Source organism: Psammomys obesus, unplaced genomic scaffold (genome assembly GCF_907164565.1).
Source record: "Psammomys obesus unplaced genomic scaffold, mPsaObe1.curated_primary_1811, whole genome shotgun sequence".
In the NCBI taxonomy this organism is placed as follows: domain Eukaryota; kingdom Metazoa; phylum Chordata; class Mammalia; order Rodentia; family Muridae; genus Psammomys; species Psammomys obesus.
The window spans coordinates 278,940-300,933 of record NW_026592586.1 but is presented as its reverse complement, the minus strand read 5'-3'; the positions used below and the strand labels follow the sequence as shown (position 1 = coordinate 300,933).

The 21,994-nt window shown below is 42.8% G+C and overlaps 2 protein-coding genes across 3 annotated transcripts; one reads left to right on the top strand and one right to left on the bottom strand.

Moving 5' to 3' along the window:
• Positions 1–10,601: 10,601 nt before the first annotated feature.
• Positions 10,602–16,083, bottom strand: H1-1 (H1.1 linker histone, cluster member). Of its 2 annotated transcripts, XM_055614519.1 has the most exons (2): positions 15,562–16,083; positions 10,602–10,705 (listed from the first exon to the last, which is right to left on the bottom strand). In XM_055614519.1, the coding sequence occupies exons 1-2, from the start codon at positions 16,081–16,083 to the stop codon at positions 10,631–10,633; spliced, it is 597 nt and encodes a 198-aa protein (XP_055470494.1). In that variant the 3' UTR covers positions 10,602–10,630. The 2 variants fall into 2 exon arrangements, with proteins under 2 accessions (XP_055470494.1, XP_055470493.1); XM_055614518.1 differs by lacking the exon at positions 10,602–10,705 and having other exon boundaries at positions 15,448–16,083.
• Positions 16,084–17,386: 1,303 nt separating this feature from the next.
• LOC129682229 (histone H3) lies at positions 17,387–17,803 on the top strand. The gene has a single exon (XM_055614482.1). It carries the CDS (start codon positions 17,393–17,395, stop codon positions 17,801–17,803), a length of 411 nt encoding a protein of 136 aa, XP_055470457.1. The 5' UTR covers positions 17,387–17,392.
• The last annotated feature ends 4,191 nt before the right edge of the window (positions 17,804–21,994 follow it).

Sequence of the window (21,994 nt, the reverse complement as noted above, 5' to 3'; positions counted from 1 at the left end):
TGTGTGTGTGTGTGTGTGTGTGTGTGTGTGTGTGTGTGTGTGTGTGTGTTGGGACAGGGGAAAAGAGGTGAGGAAGAGGGCAATGACAGCTGTGAGGTGAAGGCAGAAGTGGGGTTACATGGAGAACAGGAAAAGAACCAGCAAGCAGCAACCAGGAAAGATGTGAGGAGATAGATTAGTACAAAGTATAATATCTAGGAGTGCTATAAAGAAACCCATTGTTTTGTTAACTCAAACACCGTGTAAATAACTAAAAAAGAAGTTTGCCATATTTGGCTCTGAAAGAAAAGATCGTTCTATTGCGAGATTTCACAGCAGAATCTCGGCTATTTATTAGATGTGCTCTGGTACAGCCAGGCCTGCAGGCAGAGACAGCTCCTGGGGAGCTGAAGCGCACACTCAGCCAGGCGGGAGAACCAGATGGTATGCCCAGCTCCTCTGGCCACAGCACTGCCATCAAGGCTTGACTGCTCTCTCTTCTGATTGATCCTCTCCGAACCAGCGTCCTATCCCTCTGTGAGGTCACTGTGAGCCAAGCACCCGGAGGTTAGGCTTCTGTGTCTCCAATTCTCTATGCTGAGAAGTCGGTTGGAGCAGATGGCTGCCAGTGATGAGGGCAAGACGGCAACGGAGCCGGACAAGACGTGGAGGGGAGGCCCCAGATTGAGGCAAATGGAGGATGGATGGAGCCTAAATGTGCTCCGCCCTTTCTGGCTTGGTAGAATGGATCTGCGCTTAACTGACCTTCCCTGTGAAAGACTGAGTGGAATTCCAGTTCCACCCTTCCCCACCCCCCAATAATGAAATGGGATTATGCTAACTCAACTTTCAAATGCTTGTGACCTAATCAGCTTCAAGGTGTTTAAAGAAATAAAAGGTAAAGTGAAAAGAAAGGAAGAATTTGCCCTTATCCCCAAGGCAGACATATTTTAAAGACAGGTTGTATCTCTCTGTGCCTGTTTGTATTAAAAAGATATTTAAATGTTGGTCTTGGAGGCACAGGTGTTTTTGTTGCTAGAGAGGCTGAAGCATCAGGATATTTTGAAGGTCTGCCTATATATGTATAAACTGGGACTATAGTTCAATAGTGAATCCTGAGCACAAAGGTCTGGGTTCAAATCCCAGTAAAGAAAGTACTTTAATATAAAGTTTTCCAAATGTCAGATTCCAATCATTATTATTTGAATGACTTTCTAGAAGGAAAGGCAAATTAGTGCCTACCAGCCTTCCTGTCTCACCTTTAATCACTTAATTTTTACTGCATTGATATCGATTGTACTTCAGCTATGCAGATAGCATACACGTGAGTCCAAAGACTTACTCAGATTGTGTTCTTTCATTCTTCCATTGGCAGACACTTCTGTGGGCATCACCACAATGCGGGTTTGGGCCTGTTTCAGTCTCTGCCACTGTGATGTTATGATTTCACATTCTTGTGATCCAGAACATTCTTTAGAAGGAGGTGGAAGTTTCTGGTTCCTTTGGAAACTCAGTTGTATCATGTGACTATGTTTGGGTCCCAAGTGTGGGATGTGAGAATGCTTTTCCCTGCAGAAAACATCTCCTTCCCCCCTCAACCCCTTGAAAAGGTGATGCTGGTCAGCTGAAGTCTCCCTGGTGTGAGGGGCATGGTTTTTTGAGCTGCAAAATATCCTTGTGGGGACTCTGAGAAGGAATCTATAGAAGCCCACAGGTGGTGAGATAACACCTTCTTCATCTCTGTGCTTTTGCATTACCGTGCTTTGCAACAGTTCCATCTCTTCAAAGAGAAACAATCCAGAGAACTGCTTCAGCGGAGGTTTCACCGCTTCGGCAGACTTTTACCATTTGGGCAGTTTCTACTGAATCATTTGTCTGCTGCTTTGCCGATTGATTAGATTGCTGGTATCCTGAGGACTGAGTTTGGTAATCCCCCTAAGGACTCATCAACCCTAATAAGCAAGACGTAGATAATAGAGGTCTACAGCCCTTTTCCCTACTAATCTCCCACCTAAGGGAAGGGGCAGGGGCTGGAAGGGAGGTAAAGTGGTTTAAGAACCTTACATAAAGTAGGTGTTTGAAAAATATGAGCCTACAGAGGCAGAATAACCAGAAGTGACACAGTGATGAGAAGGAAAGGGCCCCTTTTTTATTTCCATACTCTCTGGTTGATATCCAAGAATTTCTCTTTTTTAATTATTTATTCACTTTATATCAACATAACTAACCAGACCACCTGCAGGAAACTATACTCCCTTGTCTGTGAAAGAGCTCAAACGAGTTTGTTTATAGAGTAAACAATGGTTTTTCCCTTCCAGCCCTCCCTTTCTACCTTCGAGCAGCACTATATACCTAAGGATCCTCTTCCAAGACAGAATTCTTTGGATAAACTCAAGCCTACCAGCACATAGATACTTGGGATACTTGGAGAAATTCCTCACCTACTGCTAGCACCCCAGTTTCTTCAAGTGTGCCTTGTCTGTCCGACTAATCAACGAACTCAACAGTTTTTGTCTCACCTTGCTGTAAACTGGTACTCTTTCTTGTGGATGTCAAGGATGGGGTGAACATGAGTGTTCTGAGAGGAATTCCTGTACGGCTCAGGGCAACACTGACTTGCATTTCTCACTTCCGATGGCAACTTCCTTCCCTGTTGCCGTGTGGAATTTATCTCAGTTTTGAAACTTCAGACTAGGTGTGTACGGCATGCAGCCCCTTCCCTCCAGTTCACCCCTTCAGTGAAGGAAGGCCTTAATTCAAACAAGTTCTGAGGACCAGCAGGTGTCCTTGTATCAGACCCTCAAAGTATTCTGAATATACATCTTCTCGTGCCTAGACATTCCATGACACTTTCTAACATGTTACTTCAAAACACTCTTGTAGGGGTAAGGTAATGTCCGTGTTAACAGTGTAAATCTTTAACAGAAAGATCTAAATTTGATGTAGTCAAAATTATTGAAATTTGACAGGTTATGGTAGCATGTGCCTAGTCTGCAATTTGAGGACTGGGAAAGCCAGAGCTACACAAACCCTGTCTTAAAAAACAAAACCACAAAAAACAAAAACAACAAAAAAATTGAAATTTGCCTCATAACTCATGCTTTGAGAAAGTCTTCCCTAGCCCTTGTTTCCTGAATGAGTGTTGGCTTTATGTTACAAACCTTAAAATTTACTTAATTTTTTTAAATGTTTAACAGCTTTAGTAGTTCAGTGATGTAGTTTTCCTGATACAGTCTGCAGCCTGGCCTTTCCATCACAGGTGCTGCCTTCTTTTCATATATTAAGGACCCCATAGAGTCTGTCTCTGAGATCTCTTTGTGCTTTTTATTACTGTGCTACTGTCATCTAGAAGGGCTGATCTTATGTATTTTAAAACTAACTTAATCATCTTTAGTTCCTTTTAATCTGTATAAGTTTAAGAAAGTTTATTAAAAAAAAATAAGTCAACCAGGCATGGTGGCACATACTTGCAATCCTAGCACTTGAGAGGTAGAGGCAGGAAGATCAGAAGCTCAAGTCATCTTTGGATACATAGCAAGTTTAATGTCACCCTGGACTACATGAAACCCTGTCTTCAATCAAATCAAACCACACAATTCTGCTGAAACTGTTCAGCAGTAACAACAAATATGTTTTTGTCTCAGTGGTTAAATTTCATCCTCTTCCTCTTTTATTTCTCTTAGTCTCTTATGGGACAGGGGAGGAAAATTCCTTACAACCTAGGCTGGCCTGAAATTTGTGTCTCAGCTGTTTCTGAAAGGGTTAGACTAACTTTGTAACCTGTATATCTTCTAAAGCCTATAGTTTTGAGTTTTAGGTTCAAGTTAAGCTAAAGCCTCTTAGTACCTTTCCAGAGAATGGAGAAATGTGACCCTATCTATGAGGACAAATAGAAAAAAAGCGAGCACGCAATGACCTTCACTCAGCAAAAAGAATGACCAGACCCTTGTCTTCAAGATAGTGTTTCTTAGCAACGAACCCAGACTTCTTCTGAGTAGCTTTTGACCTCCAGCCAAGAGCCTGCAACCCTAAGCTTCAAGGTTGAGCTAACCACCCCCATCTTTAATTGCAGCTGCATCCATACTTGGCAGGACTGGCCAAGCTTGAGCACCTAAGACTAACCAATTATCTTACTTTATAGCTTCCTCATCCAATCCTGAATTGCCAAAACTGCAACTTCAAATTTCGCACAATTTTTCTTTTAAAAACCTAAGGTCTTTGTCTCCCAGTGCAACTCTTTGCTGACTGGCAGGGGTGACCCCATTGTGCAACGGTTAAATTAAACCTCTTGCTTTTGCAATGAGTTGCGTGGTCTGTGAGAGTTTCTGGAAAGGGTGCGATCTTGAACTCCTGAGGTCTTACATTTTCAGCGTTCTTAGAGCAATATCTGGGTTCCCAAAAACTCAACAAACTAGGTTCAGCCACCTGCGCTCATTATACCAATTAATGAAACAGTGAAAAGCAGAGAAAAGGAGATTTATTCATTGTGACCACACTGGAAAGAGGAACAAATAACGGGGTCTAGTAGCCTTCAAGTCTGTCTTCATAAGTACTGATATGAGCTTTAGGTTTAAATAGAGGGCAAGAGTTTCATTAATCTATTTAGCTAAACTATTCTGGTCAAGGTAAGCTTCTACCATGGTCTAAGCTCTGATCTTTCTGCGTGGTCCAATAAGTTCTCAGGACTGTTTGAAGTCTTCTCCTGGAAGGCAGGCTCCTCCTCTGGTGGGCACTGGGCATCAGCCTTTCCCTAGCTTGGGACTTCTGGGGCAGTTTTTATTCATTGAGATCCTTCATTTCAATAGTCTGAGAGGATAAGGAGGTGCAGTCTCTCCTTGGCGCATCCTCTCCTGCCTGGCAGTTACAGTGCAGTTACATCAACCTCCAGAGTGCTGATCTCAGGGATTTCCTACCACATCTAGCTCTTGCTGATTTCAAAAGAAGGGGCTCTTGTATTTCTTCCGCTTTTCCAGGTATATGATTTGTCTCATTGCCGGCTTGAGCCTTAAACTTGATACCTTCTTCCTCCTTCTGATGTTCTCTGCATCATCTTAAGTTGAATCATTAGCCATTTAACCCTCTGTCTCTGTTACTTTTCTATTGCCCTGAAGAGACCATGACAAAAGGCAACTTGTAGAAGAAAATTTACTGGGGCCTTACAGTTTTAAAAGGTTATTAGAGTTCATAATCATCATGACAGGGAGCATGGTGGCAGGCAGGCATAGCACGGCCGCAATACTTGAGAACCTACATCCTTCTCTGCAAGTAGGAGGCAGGGGATGAGCTAGGGGCAGAGAGGCACACTAACTGGGAATGGTGAGCTTTCAAAACCTCAGAGGCTGTCCCCAGTGACACATCTCCACCAACATGGCCATCCCCTCTAATCGTTCCCAAACAGCTCAATCACCTGGAGACCAAGTATTCAAATACGTAGGCCTTTGGGGACCATTTCCATCCAAACCACCATATCTCCAGAATAATCTGTTGACCCTCTTACAAATATCATTTCTGACTTAATGGGATAAATTGGAATGACAGCTCTTCCAATGCTAAACCTTTCTGACATTTTACGGCTCATAGGATGTGAGCTGTTTTCTACAAATATGTGTATTTGAAAACTGAAGTTTTATAAACACTTATTTTTAACTGTTTTCTGGTGTAGGAAAGCAAAACGACTTTCTTAAAGTTTCTGGCTGGGCCTGAGAACATTAGACACGACACAAGTTTGTAAGAGAAACATGTAGGGGTATGAAGAGCTCTCTGCCTCGACCCTCTGAAGGTTCCACAACTCAGTCTATGAAATAAGCTGACATCAGGGACATGAAAGAGGAAGTTATTTAAAATTTGCTCACATGTAAAGAGTATTACATGAAAGAAAAGAGAATATCCTAAAATTCTGTGAGATCTTCCAGCTTATACCCTCTTTATAAGGAGGGAAGAGGGGAAGAGACAGGGAGATTCAAGGAAGTAACTGCAGGGAGAGAAGAGGAAATGATTACAAGTGTGGACATAGATCTTCTTGTACTTGGGTGTTAGGAATTGAACTTGGTCCCTCACCTTTTCAAGACAAGCACTTTACCAACTGAGCCATCTCACCAGACCTCTTACATATCATCACTGACATGCTTATCTCAATATGCCAAGGCCCCAGTCCACAGATAAATGGCAGGAAAGGGCAACAGCAATAGCCAGGCAATTTGTTTCTAGTGTCATTATATATATATATATATATAGTGTCATACAATATATATAGTGTATGTTTGGCATAGCTTCTTTCCTCTTCCTTCTTGTTTTAGTTAGGGTTTCTATTGCTGTGATGAAACACCATGAACAAAAAGCAAGCTGGAGAAAAAGGGTTTAATTTGGCTTTCACTTCCCTATTGCTGTTCATTATCAAAGGAAGTCAGGACAAGAGCTCAAACAGGGCAAGGACCTGGAAGCAGGAGCTGATGCAGAGACCATGGAGGAGTACTGCTTACTGGCTTGTTCATCATGCCTTGTTTAGTCTACTTTCTTATAGAACCCAGGACCATCAACCCAGCAATGGAACCACCTACAATGAGTTGGGGCCTCCCCCATCAATTATTCATTAAGTGAAATGTTTTACAGCTGGATCTTATGGGGGCATTTTCTTGATATAGGTTCCCTCTTTTCAGATAACTCTAGCTTGTGTGTCAAATTGACACAGAACCAGGTAGCACACTTCTGAACTCAAAGCTGATTCTTCCCAAGCCCTACTAGCTGTATGGAGCTGGAGCCATGCAACTGAATTAGGAGCAGGTAAGTGGGAGCGGTTGTAAGGTCATCTAGAGTTCATACGAGGTAGTGATGGCAAAAATTCTTGTAGGACTATGTTTTGAGGATTTTAAGTGAGGCTGTGCCTTCAGGAGCCAAGCAGTCTTTGTACAGTTGTTTCAACGCATCTGTGGAACACCTGAGTTTACCTGGTGTTTGCATAAATTTAGTCTAGCTACATATTTGACTGACATCCCTCAAGTCAGCCAGCACAGCAAGAAAGAGTCCAAGAGCTGACAATCAAGGAGTGAGATGGCTCCATTCCCAGTACCTATGATCACACACACACACACACACACACACACACACACACACACACACACACTGAACACTAGGAGTACTTACAGTAAAGACTTAAAAATTTAACATTAATACTAATAGAGAACCTAAATGCTTTCTTTTTGAAGGCTATAGTCATCTTAGAGGAGTGAACCTCAATTGAAAAAAATGCTTCCAGAAAGTCAGTTTGTAAACAGGAAAGCTTATAGGACATTTTTTAAAGTCAGCTCTTTGTGGGTGGTGCTATTTCTGGGATGGTGGTCCTGGGCTCCATAGTGAAGCAGGCCAAGCAAGCTATGGAGAGCAAGCCAATAAGCAGCACTCCTCCACGGCCTCAGCATCAGCTCCTGCTTCCAGGTTCCTGCCCTGTTTGAGTTCCTGCCCTGGCTGCCATCTGATGATGAGCTGTTATAAGGAAATGTAAGTGAAACAATTCCTTTCCAAGTTGCTTTTGGTCATGGTTTTTCATGACAGCAGTAGTCACCCTAACAGAGACACTATAGGACAACTATTTAATTCATGCTCCTCGCTGGCTCCTCCATGAAAGCTCTGTAGTTCTCCCAACCTCATATAGGACCCATTTTCATCCACCACCCTATTCCTTCTACAGGAACAATAGAAAGCATTTTAATAGGATGCCAACTTCATGACTGATAACATATTGAGTATCCTTTTCTCTTGTGGTGATGGAAAAGAAAGGATACTGTTATTAGGAATTCCACATGAAGAACTTAGGTTGAAAGACGAAAACACACACAGGTGAAGGGACCACTTGCACAGGTGTGACGACGTTGAGAGCAGCATCGGTATGAGGCAATCCCAGATCTGCAGCAGTGATAACCCGACCCACCGTGCGTGCGACACAGGAAGACCCAGTCTCACCTCACCCTCTAGCCTCCCGTTCCCGGATGGGAGGAAGACGAGAGCTGCAAGGAGAAGGACGTCTCATTTCCTGTTGACTTCCCGGTTTGTTGAGATCACTGGAGGAACAGTTCTTGCTGGTACCGACAGTTGAACCTACTCACATAAAATCAGCCTCTGCAGGAAAAACCCAGTATCCACTCCTGCTAGTCAACTGTTAGACAAAACAATGTGTTGAATTAAAAACAAACAAACAAACAAACAAACAAACAAAAACACTCCCCTTGTAATGTTGCCTATTTTCGTGGCTGAACTACTCCCACCAGTAGTGCGAATGACTGAAAAAAAAAACCACAGTATCAGGTTATTTAACATATTCACCATTGAAGGTTGGAGAGGTGCAAACGCTCCCAGGAAGAATCATTATCATGTAGTTGGAAGGGTTTGGTACCTAACTTTAAAAATGTATGTTATCTAGTTGTAACTCCTATGTTGTAGTAACTGCTGGGCTTAACAACGGGCTCACAAAATGCTTGAATTTTTTTCAGCTGCCTCTTTCGAGCCACTGTGAGTCGGCTTTAGTGAACTGCTGTGGCTAACCACCGAACGCTAGGCTGTGGCATTTAACACAGATAAAATACTCATGCTTGGTAAAGTTTCGGTGTTACTAGAGCCCAGGTTACAGTCAAGAAGGCTAAATTTCTGGAGAAGTAAGCAGACGGTCAGAGCTCAGTGTTCAGGAAGAGATAAAGCAGGCGTAACTTTGATCTTCCTACCTTCAAAGCTTGGGGAATTTCTGAGCCTCACATCCTAATAGCTGGACAGTGGGTTTTCTCACGAATTAATCCCTATTACTAAGTAGGTAACCTTGGGGGCCTCCCTCCTGGAGGAGGAGATCCAGACCAGCTAAGGTGGAAATGGGGCAGTGATGTGGTTCGAGTTAAAAGTTATAAATTACATGAAAATAAAAAGCTGGTGTCTTAGTTAGGGTGACTGCTCCTGTGATGAAATACCATGACCGAAGCACCTTGGGGAAGAAAGAAAGGGCTTACACATCCACAGCACTGTTCATCACTGAAGGAAGTCAGGACAGGAACTCAAACAGGGCGGGAACCTGGAGGCAGGAGCTGATGCAGAGGCCGTGGAGGGGTGCTGCTTAATGGATCTGCTTTTTCGCAGAACCCAGGACCACCTGCCCCAGGACAGCACCACCCACAATGGGCTGGGCCCTCCCCAGTCAACCACTAAGAAAGTGCTCTACAGGCTTGTCTACAGCCCGTATCTTCTGGAGGTATTTCTTTAGTTGAGCTTTTCTCTTTCTCAGATGGCTATAGCTTGTGTCAAGCTGACATAAAACTCACCAGCACAGGTAGCATAGCAAAATTCATCACAAGCAATGCTGAAAGATTGCTTTAAAAAATGTGGTTTGCACTTTTCGCATTTCAAAGGAAGGACTGATTTCTTACATACATACACACATCTATAGATAGATGCAAGCCAGAATAATCTCTTGCTCATTCATACAATGTATGCCACCTATCACTGAGAGCGAAGGAAGGACTGTGTCCTAGTGCAGATTCAGCCCAGGGACAGATTCTCCCCATACACAGCATGTATGTATTATTCTGTGAAAAAGGGGGAAACATTTGTATACATTTTTTTGGTTTGTATTTACATAAAGTATGGCCAGGACAGAAGTATGAAGCTCAGTGTGTATCTTTCCACATAGCTGTGACATTTCAAACACTACCAGCTAACAATAAAATTTAAAAAGCTGTGTCAATGGTAGTTGTGGTCTGTTAGCATTCTGTTCTTCATTATATTTTTAAAAATTATATAATGATTTCATGAAAACCAGGAAATTTCCTGTGTTATGTTTTACCATTTTGCACAGAAATCCCGCCTCTGGGAATCTAGTCTGAGACCCACTTGAAAAACGTTTGCAATAGGTAACTGGTTAAAAAGCAATGGAACATGACACAGAAGAAATGCCACAGTGAATTTGCTTGGCCACTTCTTTTAATAAACATCTAGTGAGCTGATAATATGTCTGTCTTAATCTAGCTTTGCTCTTTTAATTTGTAAATGTGTAAGTTACATTTATGTATTGTTTGGGGATGTGTTGTATGAGTGTGCCCATGCTGTCATACACATTTTGAGTCAGAGGACTTGTGAGAGTTGAATTCTCCTACAATGTGGACCACCGGAATCATGCTCGGATCTTCAAGAACAGCAGCAAACATCCTTAGTTCGGCTGTATCTCACCAACTCTCTAGCCATGTTTTGTATGCACATTAGTATCTTCTAAGTTATGTTACATTTTACATTCTCAAAAAAAAGAAAAAAAAACACCTGAAAATGTAAAGAAAACAATAAATTTGAGCCTTTTCTCTCAACATTTCCCTTTCGTAATTTGTCTACATAAAAAAACCACAATAAAGCCTGCACAAGAGATTCTCCTACCCCTCCCTGGCTCATTTTTCTCCCATTATTTGTAGTTCATCTGTGCCCCTTTATTGAGGTCCTACTGGTCTTCAATTATTTCTGATGATTTTTTTTCAGCTTTTCCTTTTTCCTTTCAAAAAGCTCCAAAGGGAAAGACAAACCAGTGAGTAAAGGGTAGAATCTGTATTGGGAAGAAGACTGACCGGAGTTCAGTCTCCGGGACTTGTAGGGTAGAAGGAGAGGACTGATTCCCACAGGGTCTTCTTAACCTTCACAGAGGACTGCTCTCTTCTCTCTCTTTTCTTTCCCCCCTTTCTCTCCCCTCTCTCCCCCATCTCTTCTTCACCTACAAAATAAATAAATGGAGCAATTAACAACAATAAAATGTATATGTATGTACCCGCTGGCACCTTGTCATTGCAGAGAACTCTGTCTTCGGGTCTCTGCTGTTGTAGATCTGCCAATTCTTCTGTTAGAACGTCAGTTTAAACAGACTCTCCAGGGTCTCCACTGGCTTTCAGAATATTTCATAATGACCAACATGGAATATTAGTGAAAATGTTGCAGAAAATGCATGCGCACAGATAATAACATAAATGTCTGAAATACACACTATATTCCATGAAGATATTTTCCTCTATGTGATATGACATAATGTAAAATGTTCTGTTTTATTCCCTTCCTACAGGGCTGGGATCTACAGTTGAAAAACACTATTTTAGCTAGTACATGTCTTTGTAATCAGAGCACTTTGGAAGTGGAGGCAGAAGGATCAGGTAATCAAGATCAACTTCAGCTGCATGGTGAGCTACAGGAGACCTCGTCTGAAAACACTAAGACTAACTCAAACCAAACCAAACCAAACTACTTGACTTTCAAGGAAACAAAGAGAAGCCCCCAAATCTAGACTTACGTATTCAAAATTAAGTGTGATAAATGTTCAAAGTGAGATCTCCCTCATGGCTTTTCTCTCTCTTTTTTTTTTTTTTACATATCAGCTCAGTTACTATCTTGGTGGCCTAGCCCAGTCTCCTAGCTTTAAAAACACATTTACCAAAGATTCAAATGGATAACTTCACCCTTCCACAAGCTATTATCAAGGTCTCGGAATGATTCCATGTGGCTGAGCTAAGGACCCTTGATTCAGCTAGTGAGTCCTTATTCTACTTGTAGTCTTGAAAGGCTGCAGACTAACAGAATTGCAATTGGCCTTCACTTAAGCTACACCCCGCTTCTTTCTCAGAAACAACCGTCTTAGAAAAATAAGTTTCATTCTTCTACTTTTAAGTCTTCCAGTCACACCATGTTTGAGGGCCTGCCTAACATTTGAGAAAGCACTAAGCCAGTTAAAATTGTATCACTAGGCAAAGAAAATTTATCAACCATCCAAACAAATTAAGTCAAATGAGCATGAAAAAAAACCTGTTTAAAATGCATATGCTAAAAAATTAAGATATAGGCCAACAAATGTTAAACACAATGTAAATTAAAATCAGGCATTAAAATGCCTGCTAAAATTAATACTTAAGATTGTTATAGCAAAAGAAGCACAAAACCACATGGGATTTATATTGAGGAATTTTAAAAAGGTGAAATTATTTGTTTTGCTGTCACCTATGAAAGAAAAAGAAAGCAGAAATTCAGAAATCAGCAAATTAGCTGGATATAGATATCAATATAATTCTTACATGTTATCTGGAAGAGGTAGCAAAAAGCCATGAAAAAAAAAAAAAAAAAAAGAAAGAAAGAAAACCTATAAATGGGAATAAAAAATTTATTCAGGCATGGTGGTGTACACCTTAAATCCCAGCCTTAGGGAGGCAGAGGCAGAGGCAAGTAAATTTCTATGAATTCAAAGCCAGCCTGGTTGGCAAAGTGAGTTCTAGGACAGCCAAGGCCACACAGAGAAACCCTGTCTTGAAAAAAATTTTTAAAGTACATAGTTTATGTGGAGAGAATAGTAGATGCAAAAATAGATTCTAAATCTTATTATATAAGAAGCTTATAAATAAGAGTCTATGTTAACCCAGTGAAGGAAATGAATGGATTATTTTAATGATTTTGGTACAGCTAAATCTAAAATAAACTCTAAAACAAACATTAAATAAATTATGTTATTTATAGATTAGAAACTAAGGGTTTTTGTTTGTTTTGTTTTGTTTTTTCAGTCCTGGAGATTGAACCAGGATCTCACACATGCTAAGCAAATGTTCTACCACTCAGCTACATGCCAGCCCTCCCCACTTTCAACTTTCTATTTTGAGGTGGGGTCCTGCTAATTTGCTCATGGTGGTTTCAAAATCTCACTCTGCAACCCAGACAGTGCACGAATTTGGGATCATCCTGCCTCAGTATCCCAAGTAGACCTGTGCACCAAGCCTATCTGAGCTTAAAAAGCAGTATCCTTTATTGTTGTTGTTGTTGTTGTTTTGTTTTCTCCGTGCAGCCTTGGCTGTCCTGGACTCAATTTGTAGACCAGGCTGGCCCTGAACTCACAAAAGATCCACCTGCTTCTGCCTCCCTGAGTGCCGGGATCAAAGGTTTGCACCACGACACCTGGCTAAAATGCAATATTCTTAAACATCTAGGCGACCACACAAACAGTTGAAGCAATAGTTTCTTAATCATAATTGGAATTCCAATTATTATTAATTATTATTCTTATATGTATAGCTAGCACTTACAAATAGTATTCAAAATATTACATATAATGTGCATTACACATGGAGATAAAGAGAAGAAAAGATCAAAGTTGCAACACTGTGTATGGTGGTGGCACACACCTTTAATCATAGCACTGGGGAGGTAGACATGAAGTCCAACCTGGAAGGCAAAGTGAGTTCCAAGATAGCCAAGGCTACACAGAGAAACTGTCAAAAAAGAAATGAAAGGGAAAGAAAGAAAGAAAGAAAGAAAGAAAGAAAGAAAGAAAGAGGAAAGAGAAAGAAAGAAAAAGAAAGAGAAAAAAAGAGAGAAAGAAGAAAAGAAACAGAAAGGAGGAAAGAGAGAAAAAGAGAAAGAAAAGAAAAAGAAAAAAAAAGAGAAAGAAAAAGAAGAAAGAAAAAAGAGAGAAAGAAGAAGAAAGAGAAAGAAACAAAGAAAGGAAGGAAAGAAAAAAGAGCATTGTGTGCAATGCTGGTGTTAAAAAGAAAATCATTCTCTCCTATATTGAAAACCACAATAGAGGCAACAGAAGAGATAGAACGCTTGTTTTTGCAGAGAACCTTGGGTGGTTGTTAGTTGCTCCTACATGGTAGCTCACAACCATCTGTAACTCTGCTTCCAGAGCATGTACACAGTACACACACATACATGTGGGAAAAACACTAACACGCGTAAGAATAAACATATCTAAAATAAAACCAATAATGGAACAAGAAGACAGATCACTGAAAAAACAAGAAACACAAGCAAGCAATTCCTAAAGCCAACAAAGATTAAAAAAAAAAAGTAGATGCTAGTGGTTAAGATAATTTTCATCAAAAATAACTGAAGGATGTACTTTAGACTGCAAAAATATTAATGAGTCCACAGTGAAGAGGAGAAGCTGAAACTGACACTTCTGGAAGTTGAGCTGTTCTTAGAATAAGTCATTTACTAAGATTTGTAAAATATACTTTATAATTAGCAATATGGATGGAGTCTTATTTGTTGCATCATGTTCAGTTTAGTGCTTACCAACAGATTAACAAAAAGACCAAAATAGCTCATGTGAAAAAAAAAAAAAAAAAATATATATATATATATATACATATATATATATATATATATATACAAAACAAAAAACAAAATCCCAACTTTTACGGTTTACAACAAAACCAAGTCAGGCGCCATGGCGCACACCTGTTATCCCAGCACTCTGGGAGGCAGAGGCAGGTGGATCTTTTTAAGTTCCAGGCCAGCCTGATCTACAAGGTGAGTCCAGGACAGCCAAGGCTACACAGAGAAACCCTTTCTCAAAAATCAAAACCAAAACAACCAATCAACCAAACTATCCCTTAATTTGTTTTAAGACACCCTATAGCTGTGTAGCCAAAAATGACAATTTCAGGATCCTTTAGGTTTGACCTTCCATGTATTTGTGACAGGTCTTGGACGCTTGACTGTCTCAAGTTCTTTTCAAAGAGAAAAACAAGATGTCTAAATGTGCACACTTCTCCGTGTGTTAACATCTTTACAAACCAGTAGTCAAATACAGTAAAAATCAACCAACAAAAAACTAAATTCAGGGCCGGCAAGATGGGCTGGGAGAGTTAAGAGGGACTTGCCAGCAAGCAAGCCCTGTGGATGACTTGGACCCAAATAGTGGAAGAGAACCAATTTCAAGTTGTCCCCCAACCTCCAACAGAAGGGCACCCGCCCAGGGCAGAGTAGGGGAGGCAGCAGTCCAAAGACACAAGTGGCAACGCAGCGAAATCTACAAAGTCTTCAAAGTGCCTTTGAACACTGAACGGTGAAGTTCCCAGCACTACGTGGGAGATGAGCCAATCAAGAGCTCAAATACCACGCTCTGCACTTCCAACACCGAGCCTTCAAGCACCCAGCAGTCCTAATTCGTAACCCCATCTTTTGGACCTGATTTTAAGAAAACAACAGGCATGTAAACTTTGTCCTGACCATATTCCATATGCTCAGTGCTGCAGCGCACGCAAGGCACTGCTTAGGGACCTGTGTTCTCGGCCACTTACCTGGGAGGACCACCCAGCCCAGGACCCTGATCCCCGGAAAACTACGGTTAGATGGACCACACCTGGAGGCCAGCATTCTCAGACACTAATGAAGCTCACCTGAGACCACCCCCCCCCCCCCCCAGGTAAAAGCTCTCCTCTCCGCACACCTGCGAATGCTACCTTGGGCCAGACGGCACAGAACCGCCGTTGAACAGGCCTGAGGTCGAGCCAGTGCTATGCTGTCAGTTTGCTAGTGGGGGGGGGACGACAGACCTCACTACTCTAGGGGCCCCAGGTGTACTCAAACTCTGTACCAGGCAGCCCGGCTGCGGGGCAAATCAGTGCCAAGCTCTTTAGTTGGGTAGGTGGCTCTGAAAAGAGCCGTTGGGTTACTGGAAGAAGCCTCCAACCGAACTGTTCACTTTTTCTTGGGTGCCGCCTTCTTGGGCTTAGTTGCGGTCTTGGGCTTGGTCACCTTCCCTTTGGCAGCCTTGGGCTTCACTGCCTTGGCCTTGGCAGGGCTCTTGGCTACCTTCTTGGCCTTCACCACCTTCGGCTTCTTCGGGCTCTTGGAAGGCTTCTTGGCGACGGCGGGCTTCTTCGGCTTCTTGGGAGTCTTGACAGCCTTCTTGGCTGAGGCCCCAGCAGTCTTCTTGGGCTTCTTGGTGGACCCCGAAGCCTTGGCCTTCACGGACACCTTGGTGGTCTTGGCCTCCGCCTTCTTGTTGAGCTTGAAGGAGCCAGCAGCGCCGGTGCCCTTGGTCTGCACCAGGGTGCCCTTGCTCACCAGGCTCTTGAGCCCCAACTTGATGCGGCTGTTGTTCTTCTCCACGTCGTAGCCGCCCGCAGCGAGGGCCTTCTTGAGGGCGGGCAGGGACACGCCGCTGCGCTCTTTGGAGGAGGAGACAGCCTGCACGATGAGCTCGGACACCGACGGCCCCGCGGGCTTCTTCTTAGGCGCCGCGGACTTGGCAGGCTTCTTGGTCTTCTTGGCGGCTGCGGGCTTCTCGGGGGCGGCGGAGGCAGCCTGAGAGACCGGCGGCGTCTCGGACATCGCGACTGAGGGGAGGAGAGGCAGGTGACACCAAATCGCAGAAGAGGAGTAAGGAGGCGGTGCGCCCGCGCGGCGTATTTATAGAGGAGGGCCGCGCTGTGATTGGTGCGCGCTAACGCCCGCCCCCTCGGCGCCTCAAGCCCCGCCTCCCGGGGCCCGGGCGCGCCCGCCCGCCCGCCACGGCTCTCGGAGCGCCAGCTCGCTCTGTGCCCCCGGGGCGCTGTCACGCCGCCCCTGCGCGCGCGGGAAACTCTCCCCGGCCGGCCGGCTGCGTGAGGCGGGAGTGGCACGCGCGCCAAAGACACGCCGTGCTCTCCCGCCGCCTCGCCAGGAAAGTACCTCAGCCGGCGAGGCGCCTGCAAATTAGCCAGTCCAACCCCAGCACTTACGCGGTCACGGTGCCGGCGCTTGCTGGTGCTTTTTCCCGTTTTAGCGAAGGAAGTTTTTAAGGGATCCAAGAGCATCGCTTTCCTACGGCGATTCCGCGTTGCGTACCGAAACCTCCAATAAGGAAGCACCTGTGGCTGCCCGACTGAATAAGCCCTGGCATGATATCCAGTAAAGAAAAACAAAAAAATCTAAAGTGTGATCTTAACCTATGACGGCCGTTTGGTTGTTTTTGATCTAGATGAACAGATTTCGAACGTGCCGAGTGAATTCTGGCCAAGAGTGCTTGGAATGTTTGAGTTGGAGGGGAGTTAAATTAAAAAAAAAAAAATGCAAGCACTCAAAGCATCCGAACAGATTCAGCGGATGACGAAATCCCCAGAGAAACCTACGTCAGACTTCTGTACTCGCCCTGTTGCTCTTCGTTAGTGCAGCTTGCAAGGCAGTGGAGTCTTTCCACGCAAATGAGGGATTCTAGACCTGCTTTTTTACTGGTTCTTTACGAAAACACAGTAAGCCAGTCAGAGGGTGGAGTCTGGCCTGCCGCCCTTCGATGCGGAAGAACAGCAGCCAACGCCACAGTGCGCGAGAAAGCAAGTTTGTTCTCTGTGCTTCCGTGGCAGCAAAGCCAAGATGCCAAGTGTTGGGCAGCAGAGGTGTTGGAGAAGTTAATGGTCACAGGAATTTTATTCCGTCTTTCTTAAAAAGCACACACACATGCAGGAGACGTCGTCCTCAGACACCTTAGCCCCAGAGACGGTGAAACTGTAGTTTTAAAGTACAAACCAATCAGAGTCTGGAACGTCACAGGTAAAATATTTCCAGCCAATCACAATTCTTTGTGTACTATAAATACCAGCTCTGCGCGCAGAACCACAGTGTTTCTCCCCGAGAGTAAACCTCCCCTCTTCTCTAGTTTGCTATGGCTCGCACGAAGCAGACGGCCCGCAAGTCCACCGGCGGCAAGGCCCCGCGCAAGCAGCTGGCCACCAAGGCTGCCCGCAAGAGCGCGCCCGCCACGGGCGGCGTGAAGAAGCCGCACCGCTACCGGCCCGGCACCGTGGCGCTGCGCGAGATCCGGCGCTACCAGAAGTCGACGGAGCTGCTGATCCGCAAGCTGCCGTTCCAGCGCCTGGTGCGCGAGATCGCGCAGGACTTCAAGACCGACCTGCGCTTCCAGAGCTCGGCCGTCATGGCGCTGCAGGAGGCGAGCGAGGCCTACCTGGTGGGCCTGTTCGAGGACACCAACCTGTGCGCCATCCACGCCAAGAGGGTCACCATCATGCCCAAGGACATCCAGCTGGCCCGCCGCATCCGCGGGGAGAGGGCGTAATTTGACCAGTCCCAAAGTTTCAAAAGGCTCTTTTAAGAGCCACCCAAAGTTTCATGTGAGGTTGCTGTAACCTTGTATCCCAGGTTTGTTTTTCATGTTAACTTTTTGTTTATGTCTGAACTTGATGTGAATGTTTTATTTTGTCTCCAGTTTTGTCTGTTCGGCTCAAATGTGCTGGGGTCCTCCCTCAACGTAGCAGTTCTAACCTGATCTCCACACCAGCTTCTGTAAATGCATCTGATAATCGATTGAATAACATTTAGTAACTACCTCTTTTTAAAATTCCGAAAAGCAGTTCTGGCCTTTGAGCTTACCATAGCAAACTGTTGGTCAAGTCAAAGCTTTCTCACCCTCATTACAGGAATATCGAATCTTTACCCGAATTAAGAAACAGTATATGCACATTTGTGAATATGAACATATAAGTAGTATTTGAAGATGGTTAGCCTACAGATTTGTAGGGACAATGAAATAGAAAGTTTTTAAAAAGGTTTTATTCTCAGACTATTCTGTAATGCTCTTAAGTATTTTCTTGAATACTTAAGATTTTTTTTTTCACTTAAGTCACTTTTGGAGTCCAGTTTAAAGGATAGTTCATATTTAGGAAATCAGCACTCAACGTATGTCTTCCCACACGTGTTAGAACTAGGTTTAAGTCTTACAAGGCTAGCTTCTGGCTCTACTTCAGAAGTGTTCTCAATATTCATGGTGGGAGCTGATAATGTTCCTGGTCATGAGTTTTATCTAACATTATAATTACAATCTTGCCAGAAATTCCAGCTAAGCCTGTGGCCTTGAGCGTTAGGGCGTGTTTCTTTAAGTCTCACATCAGAAATGATAGGCTAGTATATAAGCATGTCTGAAGGTCACTTGATCTCACTAAAATCCAGATGAACATAACTATTTTCCAACCAAAATTCCAAAGTCTCATCACCATTCTAACAGAATCACGTAAGCGTTGATTGTTTTTTGTTGTTTTATTTGTTCCCTTTTTCCCTTTTTCTTTTTGGTTTTTCCAGACTGGGTTTCTCTGTGTGGTCCTTGCTATCCTGAAACTCACTCTGTAGACCAGGCTGGCCCAAACTCAAAGATCTGTCTGCCTCTGACACCTGAGTGTGGGGACTAAAGGCATGCACCACCTTATCTGACATGAAGGTGAGCTGTAATTGACGTGATGATCAGATGGAGATAAAATGAAGCCCTTCACCAGACATGATACAAATATTGGAACTGTAAACCAAGAAAAAGAAAAGAGAGAGAGAGAGAGAGAGAGAGAGAGAAACATAAACCAAAGCCAAAATGAGAAAACAAAATAAAATAATGTTCATAACTGAAAACAAACAACAAAGACAAAAAAAAAGACTACAAATCCGAGGACTGAACACTTTTGATCCTCAAGTAAAATCTCTGGTACAGCTTTTCAGCACTTTATAGACTCACTCTGTATTGAATAGCACTGTCCTAAAAACAATAAGGGTCCTTGGTGAAGAAAGTAAAAACTGAAAGCTTGGGTCATTAATCGACTCCAATAGACACCTGGTATGAATGACACGAATCAAGCACTAAGAAGCAGTTAAGCTCTTCAGGAGGTTGAAGCAAGAGGATGAGGAATGTGAGGCCTCAAATAGTGAGTTACAGGTCAGCTGGAGCAACAGAGTGACATCTTGTCTCAAAACTAACAAATGAAAACGTGGTCAGACTGAATTATTGCTTACAATGGTTACGACCTTTCAAAGTAATTCCTCTCACTTCAAACTAAAGGATTTCCAGCAGATAACTACCAGCAGATATTCCTAGTCAGTCTCATAACAAACAAATACAATTACCATCTTCTGCGAAATAGTCTGTACTAAAATGACCATCTTTGTCTTCTTCCAAGGTGTTTGTCTTTCAGATAGTAGGCAGAAGTTCTGAGAGGCTAGCCTCGGTTAGACTCTGAACTTCGTCAGAACCGGTATGAGGAGACATAGGTAGGGTGAGCCAGTAAGACATCAGATGTTAAAGATTCTCTCTGAACTTCATGGCATTGTTTCCATAGAAACAGTCAGATACTACCTCAGAGCATATGTTTTTGTTTGACATAGACTATTTAGTTTAAGAGCTGTATGGCTGACGAGCATTTGAAATTTAACTAGTCCTGTCCAAACCGTGCTTCAAATGTAAAGTATATTCCAGACTACCGAGACTTCATATAAAAAAGAAAAATGTTGACAGGATATTTTCCTATTACTTGTTGAAATTATATTTGCTTATCCTAGGTTGACAGAATTAAAATAGGCTTCCATTGTTTCTTTTTAGTTTCTAATGCAATATTAGAAACTTTTAATTAAATACGCTTCATACAATTGTGTGGAAAATTATTACTATATAGAAGATAATGATGGTGACTCATAGATCAGAAGCTAACTAATTGAATCCTTAATGTTGCCACACCTCCATTCTTAATCTCTAAATTGGGAGTAATAATAACACCCGCCTCAATGTGCTATGCCAAGACTGTGTTGGGAAATAAATGTGTAATGAACAGCTACTGTGTTGGTCTTGCTACAAAAAAAAAAAAAGGGGGGGGGGAGCCCAGGAAATGCTAGCTCTCCACTATCAGCCCTTAATCCCTGCTCCCTTCCAAACTCCACTAATGGTGTGATTCTTGAATGCATGTCTTCTGCTCATCTCTAGCTGATATTTCAAGCACAAAGCTATTGCAGGGGAGGATGTAGGTCTGTGAAGAAATGAGAATTACACTTCAGTGTTTCCTGTGTTGACATGAGGACTACATTCAACTAAAATTCTGTTTGTCTCTTACCTACCTGAAATCAGAACAAACTTTGTAAAGGAAAGAATGGAGATTCTTATAGCTGGAAAAGGAGAGCAGTCTCTACCACCCCGTATGTCCAGAGGGCAATGAGGTGAGGCCTTACTCAGAGAACAAGGTTGTCAACATGGTTAGCATTGCCTCCTACTGGTTTCACCAACTGTGTCATCTTTGGAAACAAGAACCTCACTTTCCCCCTGGCTACCATAAATCTAAGTTCCTCGGGCTAACTTCATCTATGAGTTTCATTCTTTTCTGTGAACTCTGGGCTTATAAAATATGAATGGATTTTGGATTTTTTTTCTCCTGTTCATCTGACCTTTATCAGTTCATGGGTCATGAGTTACTCAAAAATAGAGGGAGAGTCCTTGCTGACAATTTCATAAACATAATCAAAATGAGAAAATAATTTTTTTGTAAACAGAGCAATTTTTAGGCTAAAGATTAATGGCTGATCAGACCTATGTCAGTCACCTATTGGACCATTTGTGTTGTGAGGGGAATGAGGAAAAAGAACAGGGGAAGGGAGGGAATGTAATGTTGCATCTAAAGGTTGTGGAAATGTTATAATTTTTAGCTCCCAAATAATTAAAAGAAAGTGTTCCATATAAAATGTACAGGTGGGTACTGTGGATATAGCTCAATAGGAGATCTTTTGTCTAGCATACACAAGGCCCTTAGTTTAACCTCTAGCACAGGGGAACATATAAAAGGAATTATTTTTTCTTGGGATGATTCTTTACATGTCTAACTCTTAGAGTGTTGAAATCAAGTCAATGCAGAGACTCAAACTTACCTGAAGAAAGCGCACCGTAGTGGATAGTCTGAGTAGTGTCATTAGTTTGAGATTTGCTATTACTATCCTTTTTATTGTTGTTGTTAAGTATTTACTGGTGATGGAACTCAAGGCCTTCCCCAAGACAGAGAAGTGTTCTACTACTGAGCTATATCCTCACAGCCTCAGTCTTACTTAAAAACTATTTGAAGTAACATTTTTGTTGTTTGGATGCTTGGTTATTTTGGGTATTTTGTTGTTGTTTGTATGTATGTTTGTTGATTTGGTTTTATCTTGTTTAGACAGTCATGCTACAAAGCCCCAGCTATCTTGGAATTCACAATGTAGACCTTGAACTCATAGAGATAACTTGTCTCTGCTTCTGGAGTGCTGGGATTAAGAGCCACCACACCCAGAAGGTTTTGTTTGTGTTTTCTTTTTCAAACAAGATTTCGCTGTGTAGTTCAGATTTGGTCTACAACCCAAGATCCTCCTACTTTAGTTTCCTAAGTGTTGGCTTTACAAATGTGCCACCACACCCTGTGCTATATTTAGCAGCCACGATTAGATCTCCAGGTTGCTACAGCTTGATTCAGGTCAGGGA